This window comes from Oncorhynchus kisutch, linkage group LG4 (genome assembly GCF_002021735.2).
Source record: "Oncorhynchus kisutch isolate 150728-3 linkage group LG4, Okis_V2, whole genome shotgun sequence".
Lineage (NCBI taxonomy): Eukaryota > Metazoa > Chordata > Actinopteri > Salmoniformes > Salmonidae > Oncorhynchus > Oncorhynchus kisutch.
The window spans coordinates 55,419,538-55,435,528 of record NC_034177.2 but is presented as its reverse complement, the minus strand read 5'-3'; the positions used below and the strand labels follow the sequence as shown (position 1 = coordinate 55,435,528).

The 15,991-nt window shown below is 42.9% G+C and overlaps 1 protein-coding gene across 2 annotated transcripts in view; it reads left to right on the top strand.

Moving 5' to 3' along the window:
• The window catches only part of LOC109889705 (cadherin-23), a 648,086-nt gene that overhangs the window by 585,016 nt on the left and 47,079 nt on the right, over positions 1-15,991 (top strand). For both annotated transcript variants that reach the window (XM_031823245.1, XM_031823244.1), the window contains 2 exons: positions 14,871-15,040; positions 15,626-15,763. In XM_031823245.1, the coding sequence (XP_031679105.1) occupies positions 14,871-15,040; positions 15,626-15,763 (308 nt within the window). The remainder of the gene's footprint in view (positions 1-14,870; positions 15,041-15,625; positions 15,764-15,991) is intronic.

Sequence of the window (15,991 nt, the reverse complement as noted above, 5' to 3'; positions counted from 1 at the left end):
GACTAAGCTTGTCAAACTATGTTCAGAACCAAGCTTTAGCATGTTATATAGGTTCACAGCAATCCTGAGGACGAACAGAAACACACGCATCGTTTAATCAATCTTGGAAGAAAGACATCACCGGAGCAGAGCGCGCATGAGAGTAACCTGTTTTTTCGCGTGACCGAAAGGTTCCGGCCCGCCAAAACTCTCGTGAGGGCGCGATTCTCACAATGAGAAGCCCCATTGAAAGCAGACATCGCGCTGAAGACATAGAAACTGTTCCCAGGTCTGTAGGTGCTTGGGAAGGGTGGGGGCGATGACGTCAAAGTTGGGCCAACTTTTATGATGACAAGAGAGAGTTTGGGAGAATGAGTGCCCTGAGAGTTCTGCTTTACATACAGACATAATTTTAACGGTTTTAGAAGCTTTAGAGTGTTTTCTATTCAATAATAATTTTTATATGCATATATTAGCAATTTTTGGCAGATTTTTCTTCTGTTTACTATGGGCACGCAATTCCTCCAACGGGGGCAGTAATCAGCCCTATCTTTAACAGGTTTTTAACACCCCAGCCATCCTACAATCTAAGCTTGATGCCCCCAACCTCACACAAATTATCAATGAACCTACCAGGTACCACCCCAAAGCCGTAAACACGGGCACCCTCTAGATATCATCCTCACCAATTTGCCTTCTAAATACACCTTTGCTGTTTTCAACCAAGATCTCATTAATCACTGCCTCATTGCCTGCATTCGTAATGGGTCAGCGGTCAAACAACCTCCACTCATCACTGTCAAACGCTCCCTGAAACACTTCAGCAGGCAGGTCTTTCTAATCGACCTGGCCCTGGTATCCTGGAAGGATATTGACCTCATCCCCTCAGTAGAGGGTACCTGGTTGTTTTTTTTTTAAATGCCTTCATCACCATCTTAAATAAGCATGCCCCATTCAAGAAATTTAGAACCAGGAACAGATATAGCCCTTGGTTCTCTCCAGACCTGACTGCCCTTAACCAACACAAAAACATCCTATGGCGTTCTGCATTAGCATCGAACAGCCCCCGTGATAATGCAACTTTTCGGGGAAGCTAGAAACCAATATACACAAGCAGTTAGAAAAGCCAAGGCTAGCTTTTTCAAGCAGAAATTTGCTTCCTGCTACACAAACTCAAAAAAAGTTCTGTGACACTGTAAAGTCCATGGAGAATAAGAACACTTCCTCCCAGCTGCCCACTGCACTGAGGATAGGAAACTGTCACCACCGATAAATCCACTATAATTGAGAATTTCAAGAAGCATTTTTCTACGGCTAGCCATGCTTTCCACCTGGCTACCCCTACCCCGGTCAACATAGCTGCACCCCCCACAGCAACTCGCCCAAGCCTTCCTAATATCTCCTTCTCCAAAATCCAGTCAGCTGATGTTCTGAAAGAGCTGCAAAATCTGGAGCCCTAGACAATCTGGACCCTTTCTTTCTAAAATGATCTGCCGAAATTGTTCCAACCCCTATTACTAGCCTGTTCAACCTCTCTTTCGTGTCGTATGAGATTCCCAAAGATTGGAAAGCAGCTGCGGTCATCCCCCCTCTTCAAAGGGGGGGACACTCTTGACCCAAACTGCTACAGACCTATATCTATCCGACCCTGCCTTTCTACGGTCTGATTGTCGGAGTGCTGCAGAGATAGTTGTCCTTCTGGAAGGTTCTCCCATCTCCACAGAGGACTTCTGGAGCTCTGTCATAGGGTTCTTGGTTTCCTCCCTATCCAAGCCCTAATCCCCCGATTGCTCAGTTTGGCCGGCCAGACAATTTTAGTCTGTCTTTTTTTCTTGGAGGGTGGATCAGCTTAATATTCCGGAAAGAATGTTGCTTCCAATGTAATTGTCTGCATCATTTCCAATCCCCCAAATATATAAATATATATATCCATACACGCATGCATATATATATACACACATATATACATACTGTCACGCCCTGGTCAAAGTATTTTGTGTTTATCTTTATGTATTTGGCCAGGGTGTGGCATGGGGTTTTTGTAATTGTGGTGTGTTTGTCTTGGGGTTTTGGTGGTGGTATTGGGATTGTAGCTTAGTGGGTTATCTAGCAAAGTCTATGGCTGTCTGGAGTGGTTCTCAATCAGAGGCAGGTGCTTATCGTTGTCTCTGATTGGGAACCATATTTAGGCAGCCATATTCTTTGAGTTTGTCGTTGGTGATTGTCCTTAGTGTCTTACTTGTACTCTCTGTTAGTTTGCACTAGATAGGCTGTTTCGGTTTCGTTTCTTGTTTTGTAGTGTTTTTGTAATTTCGTGGTTCTTTGTTTTGATTAAACATGGATCGCAATCGACACGCTGCAGTTTGGTCCGACTCTCCTTCACCACACCTAGAAAACCGTAACAGAATCACCCACCACCAACGGACCAAGCGGCGTGTCAACAGGCAGGAGCAGCCGAAAGAGGAGAGGTAACAAAGGCAGCAACAGCGGCGCAATGAGGATTGGACATGGGACGATATATTGGATGGCAAGGGTTGCTACACATGGGAGGAGATCCTGGCGGGAAGGGATCGCCTTCCATGGGAACAGGTGGAGGCACTTAGGAGAGCAGAGGCAGCCGGAGAGAGGAGCCAGCGATACGAGGGAACACGGTTGGCTAGGAAGCCCGGGAGTCAGCCCCAAAAATTTATTGGGGGGGGGGGGCTCACAGGGAGTATGGCTACGCCAGGTAGGAGACCTGCGCAAACTCCCTGTGCTTACCGGGGGGCTGGAGAGACGGGGCAGGCACCGTGTTATGCTGTGGAGCGCACGGTGTCTCCAGTGCGGGTGCACAGTCCGGTTCGGTATATTCCAGCTCCGCGTATCGGCCGGGCTAGATTGAGCGTCGAGCCAAATGCCAATGAAGCCAGCTCTACACGTCTGGTCCCCAGTGCGTCTCTTTGGGCCGGCTTACATGGCACCAGCCTTGCGCTCGGTGTCTCCGGTTCGCCTGCATAGCCCAGTGCGGGCTATTCCACCTCGCCGCACTGACAGGGCAACCGAGAGCATTCAACCAGGTAAGGTTGGGCAGGCTCGGTGCTCAAAAGCTCCAGTGTGCCTGCACGGCCCGGTCTATCCGTCACCACCTCCACGCACCAGTCCTCCGGTGGCAGCCCCCCGCACTAGGCTGTCTCTCCGGCCCATCCTTCTCCAGCGCTGCCAGAGCCTTTCTCCTCTCCTGCGCTGCCGGAGTCTCCCGCCTGTCCAGCGCTGCCAGAGCCTTTCTCCTCTACAGCGCTGCTGGATTCTCCCGCCTGTTTAGCGCAGTCAGAGCCTTCCTCCTCTCCTGCGCTGCCGGAGTCTCCCTCCTCTCCAGCGCTGTCAGAGCCTTTCTCCTCTACAGCACTGCTGGAGTCTCCCGCCTGTTCAGCGCAGCCAGAGCTGTCAGTCTGCATGGAGCAGCCAGAGCTGTCAGTCTACATGAAGCAGCCCGAGCTGCCAGTCTGCATGAAGCAGCCAGTCTACATGGAGCAGCCAGAGCTGTCAGTCTGCATGGAGCAGCCAGAGCTGTCAGTCTACATGAAGCAGCCCGAGCTGCCAGTCTGCATGAAGCAGCCAGTCTACATGGAGCAGCCAGAGATGTCAGTCTGCATGAAGCAGCCAGAGCTGTCAGTCTGCAAGGAGCTGTCAGTCTGCATGGAGCTGTCAGTCTGTAAGGAGCTGCCAGTCTGCAAGGAGCTGCCAGTCAGCACGTAGCCGCCAGAGCTGTCAGTCTGTAAGAAGCCGCCAGAGCTGTCAGCCTAAATGGAGCAGCTAGTGCCGCCAGTCTGCCCAGCGCCGCCAGTGCCCCCAGTCTGCCCAGCGTCGCCAGTCTGCCCAGCGCCGTCAGTCTGCCCAGCATCGCCAGTCTGCCCAGCACCGCCAGTCTGCCCAGCGTCGTCAGTCTGCCCAGCGTCGCCAGTCTGCCCAGCGCCGCCAGTCTGCCCAGCACCGCCAGTCTGCCTAGCGTCGCCAGTCTGCCCAGAGTCGCCAGTCTGCCCAGCGCCGCCAGTCTGCCCAGCGCCGCCAGTCTGCCCAGCACTGCCAGTCTGCCTAGCGTCGCCAGTCTGCCCAGCGCCGCCAGTCTGCCCAGCGCCGCCAGTCAACCAGACTCTTCCAGATCTGCCAGTCAACCAGACTCTTCCAGATCTGCCAGTCAACCAGACTCTTCCAGATCTGCCAGTCAACCAGACTCTTCCAGATCTGCCAGTCAACCAGACTCTTCCAGATCTGCCAGTCAACCAGACTCTTCCAGATCTGCCAGTCAACCAGACTCTTCCAGATCTGCCAGTCAACCAGGATCTGCCAGTCAGCCAGGATCTGCTGAAACCACCAGCCAGCCAGGATCTGGTAGATCTATCTACCTGCCTGAGCTTCCTCTCACTCCTGAGCTTCCTCTCACTCCTGAGCTTCCTCTCACTCCTGAGCTTCCTCTCACTCCTGGGCTTCCTCTCACTCCTGAGCTTTCTCTCACTCCCGAGCTTCCCCTCAGTCCCGAGCTGCCTCAGTCCCGAGCTGTCCCTCAGTCCCGATCTGCTCCTCAGTCCAGTGGAGTTCTGGGTGAGGACTACTAGACCATGGTCGGCGGCAAGGGTGGACTATCCAGGGACGAAAGGAGAGGGGACTAAGACATTAACTGAGTGGGGTCCACGTCCCGCGCCGGAGCCGCCACCATGGACAGACGCCCACCCGGACCCTCCCTATTGTTTTGAGGTGCGTTCGGGAGTCCGCACCTTAGGGGGGGGGTTCTGTCACGCCCTGGTCAAAGTATTTTGTGTTTATCTTTATGTATTTGGTCAGGCCAGGGTGTGGCATGGGGTTTTTGTAATTGTGGTGTGTTTGTCTTGGGGTTTTGGTGGTGGTATTGGGATTGTAGCTTAGTGGGTTATCTAGCAAAGTCTATGGCTGTCTGGAGTGGTTCTCAATCAGAGGCAGGTGCTTATCGTTGTCTCTGATTGAGAACCATATTTAGGCAGCCATATTCTTTGAGTTTGTCGTGGGTGATTGTCCTTAGTGTCTTACTTGTACTCTCTGTTAGTTTGCACTAGATAGGCTGTTTCGGTTTCGTTTCTTGTTTTGTAGTGTTTTTGTAATTTCGTGGTTCTTTGTTTTGATTAAACATGGATCGCAATCGACACGCTGCAGTTTGGTCCGACTCTCCTTCACCACACCTAGAAAACCGTAACACATACACATACCTATATAGACATACATACTTTTTTTAAAGAATATACCTTTATTATTATTCCCCGCAAACCCTTCCGCCGATCCCCCAATTGGAGTAAACTAATAAACACTTCTGCTTCTACCTTCAATCCATACATCTTATACACACTCTACAGACACAGTCTACTTTACAATAGTTCTCTCTTGTTTGTTCTTAGTCCTTACTCTATTTCTGATGTCCATCCAGTTTGATTTCTATTTGTAACTATGCTATTTCACAAAAGCTCCGAACCTATATACATTCTACAGATCCCTTATGCCCTACATTGTTTATCTTTTTTATTAGTCCCACCCTTCAGCTCCACTCAACCCCTTCCATCTGTCTCTCAACATCATCCATTTCGGATTTCTACTTGCCATATATTTTTCAACTGTGCTGTGATGCTTCACAAAATAATTGAACCTTCCTATTCTCATAGCTTCTACAGATTGTAATTAAAAAGAAAATGTTTTGCTAAAATAATTATTATATTATTGATTGATTATGGCTTTTCAAATCACCCAGTATTGCTATTGTAGTGGCAAATCGGTTCAAATATGACACAACCAAGAACTTTGTGAAAATCAATATAGACTTTTAATACAACAGTATCATAAGCCGGAGCAGTCCGCGGAACACACACACTTTTTCAGAGCCCTCGCTCTGAGTTATACACCTACCATATAAGTCCCTCCCATATGCAAATTAAGTTACATCCCAATCCGTGCATTCTGCTTGTTCAGCCCAATAACGCCCCCTTCTGCTTTCCATTAGATCCTAATGGTGACAAGACCCTTGCTTTGACCCTTCACTCAGCTTACTGCGTTCTCCTATTTGTGTGTTATCTAGGGTCAGCAGACTATGTGTCTCTTCTGTTTTTAGCATGCTCAGCTATACTAAAAATACTATACATTTCTCTATACTATAGGCTTGCTTTGTCCCTGCACTTAGCTCAATGTGTGTCTTTATCTTGGATCAGCAGACTGTGGGTCTCCCCTGTCATTCCTTCAGCGTCTTCATGTCCTAAGGATATGTGAGTCATGTCTATAATCCATCAGTTGGTCATTTGGCTGACCCCCTCCTTTGTATAGCCCTCTGACCTTTGTATGTCCAGCTGCCCTAGGCGCCTATGTGTTGCCCTCTCCCATGGCCCCACTCTGGCTTCCTGTCCTATACAATAGACAATGTACCTTACCAGAATGGCAAATGCATCCCTCTTTTATATAGGACAGTATATTTATCCATATATGTACCTAATTTCTCCCACACTATCTGTAGTGTTAGTTCTAGGCAAATGTTGCAATTCTTCAGCCATTCCTGGACCTGTGACCAAAAATGAGCTACATATGGACAATACCAAAATAAATGATCTAATGACTCTGCCTCCTCACAGCAGAATCTGCAGAGCTGGGAGGATTGTATCCCCCATATATATATATAACATTCTATTAGTTGCAAGAATTTTGTATAGTAATTTATATTGAAAAATTTGAAATTTTGAATCCGTCGTTGTTTTGCATATCAATTCATAAACCATGTGCCATGGAATGGGTACATCGGAAATCTCTTCCCAACTATTTTGCAATTTATATGGCACAGCTGCCAGTTTTTGGGTCCTTAAATGAAATTGGTATATGTTTTTATTTATCACACTTTTCTTTAACCATTTATGTTCTTTAATACAGGGCCGACATACATGTTCCTTACTTTTTTCCCCTTCTACTTGCCTCATCCATTTTTGTGGTAATACTGCAATTAATTGGTTGTGATTTTGGATAGAGCAGATATTTCCATATGTCTGTGTTAGCTGCATGTGTGACATAACTCCACCAGTCCTATTTATGATATCATTCACTAAATTTATACCTTTTTTAAAATGTCTTCGATAAATACAGTTTTTTTGTATCAATTATTATATTTGAATTTAACCACACTATTTGTTGTACTATTTGTTCTGTCCTTTCAGGTGGATTAGACTGAAATTGCAACCAACTTTCTAAGGCTTGTTTAAAAAATAAAGATATTTTGGAGATTATTTCCTTTTCAATCAGCGAAAGTGAGCAGGTGTAATCTGAATAAAGGGGAAAAGGCCCTTCCTGAATATAGGATGAGACATTCGTACTAATTGACTAGAGAACCAGTTTGGATTTAAGTATAACTTTTGTATGACTGATGCCTTTAGTAAGAGGTCTAATGCTTTAATATTTAATCATTTCTGCCCACCTAATTCATATTCGTTATATAAATAGGCCCTTTTAATTTTATCTGGTTTGCCGTTCCAAATAAAATTGAATATTTTTTGTTCATATAATTTAAAAAGCAGGTCACTAGGTGTAGGCAAAACCATAAGCAAATTGGTAAACTGTGATATAACTAAGGAGTTAATCAGGGTGATTTTTCCACAAATAGACAGGTATTTTCCTTTCCTTTTAGGAAGAGTCTTGGTTGTTCCAAACTTCTTACATTTCAGAATGATGGAGGTCATTGTTTTCGTGGGGACCTTCAATGCTGCAGAAATGTTTTGGTACCTTTCCCCAGATCTGTGCCTCGACACAATCCTGTCTCGGAGCTCCACGGACATGGCTTGGTTTTTGCTCAGACATGCACTGTCAACTGTGTACCTTTCAAAATCATGTCCAATCAATTGAATTTACAACATGTGGACTCCAATCAAGTTGTAGAATCATCTCAATGATGATCAGTGGAAACAGGATGCATCTGAGCTCAATTTCCATTCTCATAGCAAAGGGTCTGAATACTTATGTAAATTATTTGATTTTTAATACATTTCTAAAAACCTGTTTTCGTTTTGTCATTATGGGGTATTGTGTGTAGATGAGATTTTTATTTTATTTTATCCATTTTAGAATAAGGTTAGTGTAACAAAATGTGGAAAAAGTCAATAGGTCTGATTACTTTCCGAATGCACTGTGACGCCAAGACCTTTTGATTTTGTTCAATTTGTTGTATCTCATTTTATTATTTTAAATGCGTTTCTGGTATGTGTTACTGCAATTCTGCTTTTAGCCACCATAGTGCACATGAAACAAAATGAAATAAGCCATTATCATTTTAAATACATTATTTGATTCGTAGCATTGATTCGTAGCATTGATATTTGTTGATATTGATACTGATGTCCCTGTACCATCCATGGTACGGACGAACTTGTGAAATTGTGTGTAGAAGCCCTTTTTTTAAAGTATTGGGGTTGTTGCCACCAAACTGAGTTCCAAATCTGCATTGGTACCTATTAACCAAACATTCAAACATTCTAAATGCTACTAAAGTTGATTTTTAAAATGTTTATCAACATTGTCGCTCCATTCAACCAAACATTCTAAATTCAAACATTCCACCAACTTTGCTTTTGGTGGAGTTTTGTATTTGTATGATTCAGAATTGCCATGACAAATGAAAAGGATAAAATGAACCCTAAAAGTGTCAACAAGGGTCAATTTTGACAATTTTTTTTATTCATCAGAAATTGTAGGACTTTGTAGGACTTTGAAATGCTAGTGGTGAGGTATAATCAGTAAACTGAAAATGTTGACTCAACAAAATTTGGTACAGAAAATGAAAATAAAATAATAAAATAAAAAAAGTATTCACCCCCCTTGGCATTTTTCCCATAGATTTTTGGGGAGTTTGTATCATTTGATTAACACAACATGCCTACCACTTTTATAGTGAAGAAAAAAACAAACAGAACTTGAGCGTGCATAACTATTCATCCCCCCAAAATCAATACTTTGTAGAGCCACCTTTTGCAGCAATTACAGCTGCAAGTCTCTTGGGGTGTGTCTCAATAAGCTTGGCACATCTAGCCACTGGGATTTTTGCAAGAACAAACTGCTCCAGCTCCTTCAAGTTGAATGGGTTCCGCTGGTGTACAGCAATCTTTAAGTCATACCACAGATTCTCAAATGGATTGAGGTCTGGGCTTTGACTAGGCCATTCCAAGAGATTTAAATGTTTTCCCTTAAACCACTCGAGTGTTGCTTTAGCAGAATGCTTTAGGTCATTGTCCTGCTGGAAGGTGAACCTCTGTCCCAGTCTCAAATCTCTGGAAGACTGAAACAGGTTTCCCTCAAGAATTTCCCTGTATTTAGCGCCATCCATCATTCCTTCAATTCCTTCCCAATCCCTGCCGATGAAAAACATCCCTACAGCATGGTGTTCTCGTGGTGATGAGAGGTGTTGGGTTTGCGCCAGACACAGCGTTTTCCTTGATGGCCAAAAAGCTCAATTTTAGTCTCATCTGACCAGAGTACCTTCTTCGATATGTTTTGGGAGTCTCCCACATGCATTTTGGTGAACACCAAACATGTTTGCTTGTTCTTTTCTTTAAGCAATGGCTTTTTTTCTGCCCACCCTTCCATAAAGCCCAGCTCTGTGGAGTGTACGGCTTAAAGTGGTCCTATGGACAGATACTCCAATTTCCACTGTGAAGCTTTGCAGACCCTTTCAGGGTTTTCTCTGGTCTCTTTATTGCCTCTCTGATTATTGCCCTCCTTACCTGGTCGGCCCTCTCTTGGCAGGTTTGTTGTGGTTTCAATATTCTTTCCACCTTTTTATAATGGATTTAATGGTGCTCCATGGGATGTTCAAAGTTTCTGATATTTTATTATAACCCAACCCTGATCTGTGTACAACCACAACTTTGTCCCTGACCTGTTTGGAGAGCTCCTGGATCTTCATGGCTTGATTGGTGGTGCCACTTGGTTAGTGGTGTTGCAGACTCTGGAGCCTTTCAGAACAGATGTACAGGTGTATATATACTGAGATCATGTGACATCATGTGACACTTAGATTGCACACAGGTGGACTATATTTAACTAATTATGTGACTTCTCAGGGTAATTGGTTGCACCAGATCTTTTTTAGGGGCTTCATAGCAAAGAGGGTGAATAGATATGCACTAACCACTTTTCCGTTTTGTATTTTTATTATTTTTTTGTGATTTCTTTCATTACACGTCACCAATTTGGACTATTACAGTGGGGAGAACAAGTATTTGATACACTGCCGATTTTGCAGGTTTTCCTACTTACAAAGCATGTAGAGGTCTGTAATTTTTATCATAGGTACACTTCAACTGTGAAACAAAAATCCAGAAAATCACATTGTATGAATTTTAAGTAATTAATTTGTGTATTGAAGCTAATTTACAAATAATCAACAAAACATTCTAAATGCAAACATTCTACCAACTTGCCATGACAAAAATTATGACATTTTTAGATGTAGCATATCATAACAATACAATGGGTGGGTCTAATCCTGATTGGTTAAAATTGCATTCCAGACGGTTTTTAGTCCACAAATCTATGACGTTAAAAATGCCTATTTACTCTGTTCCATCTGATTGTGCAATCCACTGTCTCATCAGCCCAGCCAGGCAATTTATAAACTTGATCTCTACTCTAAAAAGCATCTAGACATTATCTCACATTTCTTTTAGGCTAACATTTAGGCTTCAACAGTGGACATTTGTATAAACCTTGCTGTCTGTCTCTTTGACCTTTATGACATTGTTTCAATATTTAAATTCGATATCCAGCTGTCCCATAGTAATGAACGTGTCGGGAGTCAGGACGAGACAGACAGGCAGCGTTTTCTCAGCCATTCGAAATGATGAATCATAATTTTTATGGATAATATACAAAGAAATATAAATTGAAAAAAGGTCAAATTAAATGAAGTGCAGCTAGTTTGCAGTCTTTCCAGCTTCAGTTTGAAGTGATTGTGTTAGCTGTGTTGTTGAACAACAGTGTTCTTACTTACTGGTGAGCAAATGTCCTATGCCAGGCGAAATTGCACCTCATTAGCTTATTGTTATGGATGTATCCCAAATAAATGTCTTTATAAAACAGTTTAAATAAATACAAATGCTGTTATTCAGCCAGTATGACAATGGAACATTTAGAATGAACAACTGTGTCTCTTCCATAGATACAGAACAAAAAGACTGAACGACTGGGACTGGCAACCAAACCGATAGAATGAATGACCAGTCAGCTTGGGTATCAACCCTAGATTTGTGTCGGGACTATATCTGGATGGATGAAATACTATGTATTACTATGAAATACAAAATAAGATTTTAATTGAAAACATGTCAATGATTATTTGAGTATGTTGGTAACCCATTGTATAAAAGTGATAATGCGCTCAAAGCCTGTGTTTGGAGGATATTGGCACAGTGTGCCTGCCCGGGCCTAACGACACCCGTGCCAATATATCCACCAAACACCGGCTTTGAGGGCATCAAATCAAATTCTAATCCAATTTTATTGGTCACATACTGTAGACCGGGGTTAATGTATTTCTAATGCACCAGTATATCTTATTTTCACTGTTAGGAGAAAAACCAAGGTCTTCGGTTGAAATGGGGACCATTTGTTATCCTCATATCTTATTCCAACACAAAGTTATAAGCCATTAAACACGCTTTGTCCGAGTTTGGTTGTCACACAGTATGGGGTTGGTTGTCACAGTGTTTGCCATTCGTTTTTCAGCAACAAATAAACCAATATACAATGTTTTTGAAAAAGTAAAGCCTTTATTTGAAAAAAAGGAAAGCCTTTATTTATTGAACAGTATTTCTCTCTAACATTACAAAAATAAATGTGTAGAAATAAATTCAACATTGTTGAATATTTGCTTTGGGATTGCAGTTCTTACTCTACTCAAATGTTCATGTCAATGCTTAATAAAACAAACTAAAGTAGGGCAACATTTGGGGGAAAAATTGTATGTGGATGAAGGTCATTCTTAGGCAAATAAACTATATGTAACGGTATTCGTCGTCTGAAGAAGAGGAATCGGACCCATGCGCAGTGTGGTAAGTGTTCATGCTTTTTATTGAAACTGAACACTATAACAAAATAACAAAGAGAATAACCAAAACAGTCCTGTCAAGTGCAAAGCACTAAACAGAAAATAACTACCCACAAAAACCATGTGGGAAAAAGCTACCTAAGTATGGTTCCCTATCAGAGACAATGATAGACACCTGTCCCTGATTGAGAACCATACCCGGCCAAAACAAAGAAATACAAAAACATAGAAAAAAGAAAATAGAATGCCCACCCAAATCACACTCTGACCAAACCAAAATAGAGACATACTAATCTCTAAGGTCAGGGCGTAACACTATAAAGAGAAATAAATGGCTACAGTTTACACTTTTTTTGTTATTTTAATGAGGGGGGGGATATTATGGGATAGGGTGTCACACAAGTGCGTTAAAATACATTTAATCAATTTTATTTAGAAATTTTTTAGTAAGTCATTCTAAGTCTAGTTGTCTTATTTTAATTATTTAAAATTATGTTGCACATTAACATCCGCACTATAAGGAGATTTGATGTAAATTCCCTCTTTTTAACTCACCTGCACATTCATTTACTTTGTTCTTTCTTTGTTGTTCCTTTTCCATACAATCCATTATGTACAATTGCAGTGAATATGATTTGAATAATGCAAGATTTTAAATCCCAGCAGTATTTCAAATTACATTCAGGAGCAAAAGGATTTCAATAGTTGTGTTTAATTCATTAAAAAAAGATTAATTGGAATGTAATATTTTCATGGAATATCATTCAATCATTCAAATGTATTTATAAAGCCCTTTCTACATCAGCAGATGTCACAAAGTGCTATACAGAAACCCAACCTAATACCCCAAGAGCAGGCTAGGAAAACTCCCTAGAATGGCTGGAACCTAGGAAGAAACCTAGAGAGGATTATAAGAGTACATGGCCATTTAAGGCCAGATTGTTCTTCAAGATGTTCAAACGTTCATAGATGACCAGCAAGGTCAAATAACAATAAGTGGTTGTAGAAGGTGCAACAGGTCAGTACGGCAGGAGTAAATGTCATTTGGCTTTTGATAGCTGAGCATTCAGAGGTCGAGACAGCCGGTGCGGTAGAGAGAGTCAAAAACAGCAGGTCCAGTACAAGGTACCACGTCCAGTGACTAGGTCAGGATTCCCTAGCCACATGCAGTTGAAACTGGTGCAGCAGCATGACCAGGTGGACTGGGGACAGCCAGGAGTCATCAGGCCAAGTAGTCCTAAGGAAAGATCCTAGGGGTCAGTTGCTATGGGAGGGAGAGAGAATTAGAGGGAGCATACATAAATTCACACAGGACACCAGATAAGACAGGAGAATTACACCCGATATAAAAGACTGACCCAAGCCCCCCCGGCACATAGACTATTGCAGCATAGATACTGGAGACTGTAACAGGGGTGGGTCGGGGGACACTGTGGCCCCGTCCGACAATACCCCCAGACAGGGCCAACCAGGCAGGATAAAACCCCACCCACTTTGCCAAAGCATAGCCTCCACACCACTAGAGGGATGTCAACAGTCTACCAACATACTACCCTGAGATAAGGCTGAGCATAGCCCACAAAAATCTTCTCCACCACAGTGACTCAGCCCCCATAACAGGGTCGGATGCAGAGAATCCCAGTGGAGAGAGGAGACCTGGCCAAGCAGAGACATCAAAGGCGGTTCGTCGCTCCAGTGCCTAGCCATTCAACTTCTCACCCCTGGGCCAGACTACACTCAATCATAGGACCTACTGAATAGATGAGTCTTCAGTAATGACTTAAAGGTCGAGACCGGGTCTGCATCTCTCACATGGATAGGCAGACCATATAGGCAGCTCTATAGGAGAAAGCCCTGCCTCCAGCTGTTTGATTAGAAATTCTAGGGACATCCCGGAGTCGCCTCTTCACTGTTGACGTTGAGACTGGTGTTTTGCGGGTACTATCAATTAGCCTTTTAAAATGATAAACTTGGATTAGCTAACACAACATGCCATTGGATCACAGGTAATGATAATGATAATGGGCCTCTGTATGCCTATGTAGATATTCCATAAACAAATATGCAGTTTCCAGCTACAATAGTCATTTACAACATTAACAATGTTTACACTGTATTTCTGATCAATTTGATGTTATTTTAATCAAAAAAAATATGTGCTTTTGTTTCAAAAACAAGGATATTTCTAAGTGACCCCAAACTGTTGAACGGTAGTGTAGTAATGGCATCACCAGCCGAATTCTAATCGAACTGGCACCAGTTGTGAAAATGGGCTGCGCTGGCCCAAGTTTACCCTAACAGGGCTCGAATTTGCGAATTTGATTAGAGTCAGCTGGAATTTGGCCCTATATTTAAGTGCCGGTGGAAACAGGGCGAATCCCTAAACCAACCATCCCTAAACACCCCCCAATACTAATTAAGATGCCAGTAACCACATGACTTGATCTATGGGAAAAAAATACACATTTAATTAAAGCTCTTCCTTTCCTCTTTTCAATAAAGTAATTGTTTATGGATACTCCCATCATATAGCTATTTATTAAAGAAATAACAAGCATATGAATATTTACTTTCACCCTTGAAAACTGCAAATATTCCTCTCACCTCAATATTTTTAGATCCTGTCCTGAATTGAACACATGGATGAACCCTCCTATAGAGGACACACATTTTTATCTTGAAATTAAATTATTACACAGCCCCTTCTGGATTTTGAGTAATAACCACTGTGACAACCAACCTGTGAGACAACCAACCCGTTCTCCTCTATAATTAGTATATGTATGATGAGAAGTGTGCTGGTAATCATTGTGTTGTTGTGCAGGTAAGATCGTAGCCAACCGGACAGTGGACTTTGAGCAGGTGCAGTGGCTGAACTTCACAGTGAGAGCTCAGGACCACGGCAGTCCACCCAGAGTGGCTGAGCTTCCTGTCTACCTACGTATAGTAGACATCAATGATAACAAGCCCATCTTTACACAACCCTCTTACCAGGTACCAAAAATACTAGTTCATAACATGCATTGCAAAGGGTGTCACCCTTAAGGCATCAGCATACTTCGGTTCAGCTGGCACCTAGCCGAACTCGGCTAGGCGAACTGAACGTGTGTTTTCACATACTACCTTAAAAGACATTCACTTAAAAAAAAAGATAACAAGAAATCTGTCATAAATGTTGACGTTTTTCCGAAGAAGATCTTAGTCGCGCAATTTTACATCTAAGATGTTTGGTGCAGTATTTGTCAAGTAAAAAATGTTGCATGAAAACCATTTGTTTCTTGTTGAATGACACTTCATTGAAGAACCCCTACTGTTGACCAATCACCAACAAAGGGGCATAGACGTTGGCTACCGACTTCGGCTTGCCTCGAGAAAAAATGTGTGTGCACGAATACCCGAAAAAACACTTGCGGAAGACCAAATCGAACAAAAATGTCATTGTATATGCACAAACTATTTTGGTTGGGATGCATGCGGACACCTTTAGTAGTATTCACTTGATATAATTTCTATTGTGATGGTCTGAGTTTGTGCTTGTCTGTGTGTATGCTGATGTTGTGTCATGCTGTCCCTTTGCAGAAGCCAGTGTTTGAGGATGTTGACTTGGGCACGGTCATAGTGACAGTCAGTGCCACAGACGCAGATTCGGGCCTCTTCTCTGTCATCGAGTACGGCCTGGTAGACGGAGAGGGCAAGTTTGGCATCACTCCCTCCACTGTGAGTTCTGTAACATGTTTTAACACGTGAAGAAACACACACACACACACACACACACTTTGCAGTGCTTGAAGTCGACTTCTTTTTACTTCACGTATCACTGCACTTCACAAATTGGTGCAGGCACTCATTTTTGGGTGCTGGTACTGTTTATATTTAGGAGCTGGAACTTTTTAGCCAATATTCTGTAGGGGTTGATGGTCCTCGAGCAGTAGAAAATTCAATGTG